The sequence below is a fragment of the Eschrichtius robustus genome, chromosome 3 (assembly GCF_028021215.1).
Source record: "Eschrichtius robustus isolate mEscRob2 chromosome 3, mEscRob2.pri, whole genome shotgun sequence".
Classification (NCBI taxonomy): domain Eukaryota; kingdom Metazoa; phylum Chordata; class Mammalia; order Artiodactyla; family Eschrichtiidae; genus Eschrichtius; species Eschrichtius robustus.
In genome coordinates, this window is record NC_090826.1 from 162,581,090 (window position 1) to 162,588,382 (window position 7,293).

Here is a 7,293-nt window from a genome sequence, read left to right on the forward strand (position 1 = left end):
CTGACGCGTCTTCACTGACAAGGTCCTCCCTCCATTTTGTCCCCAGTCTCCTTCAGGCAAACCGAGTGGCGCTATTTTAAAGCCCCTCCCAGATGAAACCAAAGAAGGGAGTAAGCGGTGTGAGCGCTGGACCACACTTTCGCTCGGGGCGAAACGGTGGCTGGCGCTGGGTGGAGCTGCCGGGGTCGCCCAGGACTCGTCCCGGGGCGGGAAGACAAAGGACACGAAGGGGACGCGGGCCGCAAGCCAGTACGGGCCGACTTCCGGGCCGTGGGCTTGGGGGGGGCGGGGTGGGGGCTCCCGTTCCCAGGACAAAGCGGCGGCAGCGCGCACGCCCCCTCCGCGCGGCCTCGGCCGCCCCGCCGCGCGCGCCCAGCGCCTATGCACGGGAGCGAGCGCACGCGCGCGGACGACAGTTAGAAATGGCGGTTGGGGCGAGAGGAGGGGCGGGGGCGGAAAAAGGCGCAGCCTCGAAGTGCCAAGAGTCCGGGTGCGCGGTTGCTTCACGAGTCCTCCTCCTCCTCCTCCTCCCCTGGTCCAGGCCCTCGGGCTGGGGAGAGCCCCGGTGGAGGAGACGTGATCCGTTCAACTGAACAAAGGAAATGGCGGCCACACCAAATGCAACCGCCTCGACCGGTGCTGCCGCCGCGGAGACTGGGAAACGTTCCCTAAAATGGCGGACAGCGCGAACGCAGGCGCGGGCCGGGCTGGCCAGGGCGGGGCGGGGCGTCCGCTCACGGCGGCCCGCGGCGGCGACGGGGCGCGGGGGAGGCGCTGACTGTTCCCATGGCGGCTGCGCCGGAGGCCGGGGAGCCCGGGAAGGGGAAGGTAATCCGGGCTGCGGCGGGGTGCGGCGGGGCGCGCGGAGCACGGGCGGGCGGCGTCTAAGGACGCGGCCTCTAGAGCTGGGAGACCCGGGCCGGGAGCACGTGTCATTAGCTTCTCTGTAATCGAACAGGTCCCCTCCTCCCATCTCCCGACATTTTTATCTTAATTGCCATGATTTAAGTGACCCAAACTAGGAGGATGAGGGGACCGGTACCGATAGCTTACTGCAGGTCACAAGACGGATCCCTTTGGAAAGAAAGTTTTGTTGACAGGGGCCTCGTATTGTAATTTAGCAGCAAAGAGAGGGATTTAAAAGCTGAGGACAGGTGCCTTGTCTTTAAGGCTGTATACTTCACAACACTTAACAGAGGAATCGGTAAATGCTGAGGAATGAGAACTTGGTTATATTCGAGTGAATTTATATCCAGAGCAGGAGGGTGATGAACAGACTGAGATTTTTTTCCCGTTAACCTTGTTTTCACTCGACCACGTGGAGTATGCAGTATCATATGTAACCAATAGCTTCGCTGGCTGGCATTCATGTCTTCCTGCTCTGCCTTCCTCGCTTCACCTTCCACAGTCGTCCTTGGGGGCTACCCTGTAAAATGCATAATTCCACCTCTCTGCTTAAAACCAGTCGTAGCTGCCCATTGCTTTCAGGATAAATCCGAATTTCTCGGCCTGTGATACAAAGCTCATCACCTAACTAACCCTAACTGTTCAGGGACGTGTGACTCTTCTCATGCTTTCTTCTCCGGGTGTATTAAAGCTAAACAGGGTTATCTCCGGTCTCCCCTGAAGGGCTTCCCGACTCCTCAAGAGAGACTGAGGTGCTTCGGCTCCTATCTCCCGGACACCTTGTACATTGCTGGATCATTACAGCATTATACTGGAAGTTAATTTGTGTCTTAAGAGCAGGGAACCCAATTTTTATATCCTCAATGCAGAGTAAATAAGTGTTTAAAAAAGGCAATGGAAGAAGAAAGTTTTAAATAGTAAGCCATAGAGAGATTAATGTTGGATCAATTCGATTCACAAATATTTATTGAAGACCCACACTGTGTGCCACACTGCACCTATAGTTTTAGGATATTCTCTGCTCAGCTTGAAAATTTTGATCACTTATTCGGTGTTCTTGCTTCTCTGGGGAATTTTCCATCTAAATTTGGCCTAGATCATCAAATGGTTATGAATAGATGTTGGGTAAATTGTTTCCATATTTGTTTTCAAAAAAATTTTTGTCAATTTATACACTGTTGATGGCTTTTCTGTTTTTAAAGTTTCACCTATTTGGAATATGCTTACTTCAACAAAATGTACCCTTGTTTGAAACTTGCATATTTCCAGGGGCACCATAACTTCAAACACAAAATTCTAGATTGTTTTGTGAGAACACTGGGATCTTGAATGGGGCTTTCATCCTTTTTGTACCTTTGATAGGAGATAACTGCTGTCATTTTAGGGTCATGAGGGTGGCTTAACCCATTGAGAATCAAGAAAAGAAATATATGAAAAAATTTTTTGATTAATACTGTATTTGAAGCCAAAGAAAACGTTTCAAAAACACATGATTATCTGTGCCACATGTGCTGAGATATAAAGTATGATGGATTTTGCAAAACGATTGTCTTTTAGAAAACCTCAGTGGTGCTGTTTCCATCGAGTGCAGTTGGTAAATGTCTGGTTGAAGCAAGTTAAAGGGAGCGTAGGTTTGTAAGTGAAGAAGCACACACAGGTAACTTTAGTTTTGCAGTGACAGGGAACAGAAAAATGGGATGGTGGCTTGGGGGGAAAGGGTGTCAAGAGAGGGGGATTTATTTTGTATGTTTCTAGACTGGAGATTAATAAAAGGAGGAAAAACAAGTAATGCAAATGAAAGATGGGATAACCACAGAAGCAGAGGTCTTTTGAGTGGAGAAAGTAATCAACTGCAAAGTGAGGACTAGTTTTAAATAGGAGTAGGGCCAGTTCCTCCTTTGAAACAAAAGGAAAGGCAGAATATGAGCACTGATGCAGATAACATTTAACAGTGGGAAATGAAGTAGCTCTAATTTGATCTGATGTTTCCTATAAATTATTAAATTGGCATTCTGGCTTATAAGTTTCTTTTTGAGCTTCCCCTTAATTCCATCAAGGTGTGTTGGTAAGGCTGCCTTTCTAAATCTAAGCTTAAAAATATTAGCTTACCAAAAGTCTAAAATTTTAGTTTACATTTAAAGGCTTTGTTAATAGCAGGTGAACCTTGAGTTTGCAGACAACTAGGGAATGAAAGAGGAATGTTAAATGCCTTGAACATTACAAACGTAACTACTTCAAAGTGACTTCAGGCTTAGACTCTTTATATCCATTTCTGAGAATCAAAGTTAAGTGTACTCTCAAAAATATTATATAAGCTGAAGACGTCATTACAGTATTCCATACTTGCTTTTAAGTCATCAGCAGTCTAAACTGCAACTTTACCAGGAGGTTGAAAATTCCCTACTAGTAAAGGGGAAAAAGTCTTTGTACATCCTTACCCAGTTTTGATACAAATTGCAGATCTAGAGTTATGTACTCAGTTCTGTTACTCTCTATATGTGAACCTTGGTGTTTACTAAAAAACCAAAGGGTTAAATGCTGCAGTGGGAATGACAGGCTTTCAGGGTCAGACTGACTTCCACTTCCTCTCTGCCAGCACTTACTAGCCTTCTACTTAAACCCTGAGCCTGTTTCAGAGAAAATGTCACGAAGAGGTTGTGAGAATTAAAAACAAGGGATATAAAGGGCCGGGCACTAATAGCTCCTTGGCACCTCTAAGTTATGAGATTAGACAAGCACTGGCTTCTCAGCCTTGGCGCTGACATTGACCAAGGCAGTGTTGTAGGTGATACGTGCATTGTAGGGCATTTAGCAGTAGCATCCTTGGCCTCTAACCCACATTGTTGGTTTTAGAAGGTACCACTTAAAAAGGATATGCTTATCTTTCAAAATAAACTGGATTATTCCATTATCTGCAATTTCAAATTTTTTACTTTTCTAAAATCTTTAAAGCAGTGTTTCTCCCAGTCTGGGGGGTGGGCGGTTTCCTAAACATAAATGCCTGGGGCCTATTGAGTCAGAATCTGAGGGTGGGATCTGAACATCTCTAAAAAGCTCAGAAAGTTACCTACCTAGCTGATTTAAACAAACAGCACCATTTCGGATGTTCAGCAAGTTTATTTTACACACTTGGCAAAGAACTGGGGCTGATAATTTTATCCAAATGCCCCCCCCCCCGCAAAGTTTGCAGTTTCTGGTGTATCCTGGGGTCACACTAGGGCTCCATTATGGAACGGAATCCAAATGAAAAAGCCCAGAAGCCTTGAAACAAGTGCTGTCTTTGGCAGAGATGTGCAGTGTTTGTTTGGCGTGCTGCGGCCAACACTTGATGGTTCCTTTCTTTTTCTCTGCTTAAATGTGAAAGCCATCTTAACATTCTACCCTGTGGTAGAAGCTGCTGGTCTCACTCCCGTCTAAGATCTGACGTTAAACACCACCCCCCATGTCAGTCTATTTAGCATCCTTCCCCCAGGGCAACGGCCTAGCTGCAGAACAGATCACACCCTCCTTCCCCTCCGGGCCATAAATTCCACCTGGCTCTTGACCTGAGGGTGAGAAACAATCATCTTTTGCTAAATTAAACGAAAAGCCTAGAAGCAGAATTAAATCCCAACCTCTTTGTCCATGAAGATTTGTACTAAAGAGCCTTTTAACATTCAAGTCTACAACTTCAATGAGCACCTGCTGTGTTCATGAAGTAAACATGTTGGGGTGGGGTGGGGGAGACAGGCAGAGGCAAAAAAAAAAGGAACATAATGATCCAAGAGTATGTAACTTTTGCTTTATTAGGAACCAAGTCACATTGTCTTTCCTGCAGAAGCCTGAGCCAAAGCAAACACAATACCTTCATGTTTCAACCTTTAATCTGACTTGCCCTTTACTGTCCTTTTCCCATTTCTTCCACTCTTTTTCCCTTACAGTATATTACCATCTAGGTATATCTCATCCCAAAGAATGGACAAGTGGCTTCCTTTTTAAAAGCTACATTAAATGAAAACAGTACCTTAAGTTTTTTTTTTTTTAATGAATAGGAGAATGCTGTAGCCAAACATAAGCATGACTTATAAAATTCTGTCCTGCCCTCCCAAAACCCCTAAGTACAGAGTGAGAGTGAGAAGACATTCAAGTTGAAAATGTTATGCTTAAAGTGGCAGTATTTTTTAATGAGGGAGAACAAATCCATAAATCCAATGAAGACTATATAAAGAATTTTAAAACCATTCATTTTAGCAGTTGAAGGAACTTAAATTATCACCTAGCTGAACCCCTTCATTACAGATTGCAGGCCAGATAAAAAAATATGTCCTACAGGTTACAGAAGTTAGTGGCAGAGCTGAGAATAAAATCCAACCCTCTAGATTTCCAGCTTTTTTCATCACACCTAGGTGTGGTTACCATGTACTATCAACAAAGAAATACAATCAACAGCAACTTCATATCACAGGCAAGAAACAGACGAGATTTGTCTCAACACAAAGCATTTATTCTTACAGACACAACCGATGTGTTGTTACTAGTTTAACACAGAAAATCTGCAGTCCTCCTTAAAGGAATTTAAAACAGCAGTATACTAATATTATAAGCAACATGGTTAGGACAGTTTCACTTTGCCCATCTATGCGTCTCAGGTTATTAGAAGGAAATTATGCTTTTAAATTTCAATGATAGCCAAATCCCCAAATGATTTCATACAGATATTTAAAGAGCTCATAAAATAATGTATGCCCTTACCTTATCTCCAAACCAGTTGATTAACAAATTATAGCATAACCATGGTACCATAATCTAGGTTTAATTTACCCTACCTGCTTAGGACTTTCTGGTCAAATTCTCAGGGTTTCCATTTTAGATTCATATTATATACCAAAGCAGGATGATTAAAGATGGTTTTAATCTTTGCCAAACCACCCTAAAATAAAATATTCTCTTGTCCAATCTAAGTTTTTTTATTTTTCGTAGCCCTTTAAGCTCCTAGGAATTTTAGATGTTGAAAACATCCCCTGTGCACGGGATTCGACATTGTATGGCTCATTAGGATCTGTTGTGGCTGGCCTTGGACACTTTTTGTTAACTAGTGAGTATCTGCTTCTCTCTATGCATAAAAAACATGTTTCTCTGAAGTTTTTTTCCTAGATGAAGTATTATAACATGCAGTGTATTAGTGTTTATGCTTCCTTTTGACAGGTAGAATTCGAAGATCATGTGACGTTGGAATAGGAGGATTTATCTTGGTGACTTTAGGATGCTGGTATGTGTGCTAAGTATTCAAGAAGATCCACGACTGTAATAGGTTTATCTAGTTCCAAAGCACATGCTCTACTCAGAGCAGTCTCCCACTGAGATTCCCCACCCTCACTGAAATTTATCTTACAAAATGATATTGCTGGACTGCCTTCAATCTTTTAAATATGTATATATACACACACATTTTGTGTTGTCAAATGAACAGATGAATGCATGACATTAGGCACTGCATTAATGCCATGTCAGGGTTTATACTTCATTTAGGAAGGTCTCAACCTTTTATCTTATCCTAATGCTCATTTCAATCCCTGCCTATGGCATAACATCTGAAAATGCTACCTTAAGAATGTGTTCACAACCACTGACAGTCATCTGTAAGCATTTAAAAATTTTGATTACAAATTTCAAATTAGTTTCTACAGGTATGTTATATCAATAATTTATTCATGTTCTCATTACTAGGTTCCATTGTAGGTATAATTATGCAAAGCTAAGAATCCAGGAAAGACTTGCCAGAGAAGGAATTAAAAACAAGATTTTATATGAAAGTACCCACCTTGATCCGGAAAGAAAACAAAACAACAGCGGCAGCGGCAGCAGCAATTGAGCAGTCTTGAGCACAGAAAACCCAGATACAACTCACTTCGGTGTGAACAAAGCCGAGATCAACTATAGAAAGCATTTTATATACCATAAGGCTTTCAACCAAGTAAATAAAGTATGTGTAAGTTGTAGTCTTTTTTACATGTGTATGAATATTTACAAACTTATTCTGGCCCTGTATCTACTGTCAGTATAGCACATAGTGGACTCGTACTTAAAATAAACCTTGTGTTTAACATGCTTAGAAAAGTGTTTCCTTATAGTAAGCAGTGAGTACACCTGACGTTTGAAGAAATAAAATCTCAGTTCGATGTTAAAACTTGCCTTAAAAACAAAAATCACAACTGTATTACTGTACCCTGTTAAAAATGAGGGGATACTTTCTGATTTCGAAAGCCAGTGATGTTTTATCAGACTTAAAACTAATGGGTCATCACTTTGCAATTGTTATTTTAAAAATGTACCCATTGCTTGACCCTATTCTTCCACTTCAACAGGTGAGTCACCTCTCAGAAAGTAAAGGTGGTTTTTAGCTGCTCT

At 42.7% G+C, this 7,293-nt stretch overlaps 1 protein-coding gene across 1 annotated transcript; it reads left to right on the forward strand.

Moving 5' to 3' along the window:
* Positions 1 to 440: 440 nt before the first annotated feature.
* Positions 441 to 7,072, forward strand: COX20 (cytochrome c oxidase assembly factor COX20). The gene is given in 5 exon segments (XM_068541704.1): positions 441 to 712; positions 714 to 828; positions 5,866 to 5,980; positions 6,091 to 6,154; positions 6,613 to 7,072. Coding segments are annotated over 5 exon segments (549 nt in total). The 5' UTR covers positions 441 to 602; the 3' UTR covers positions 6,758 to 7,072.
* Positions 7,073 to 7,293: the final 221 nt, after the last annotated feature.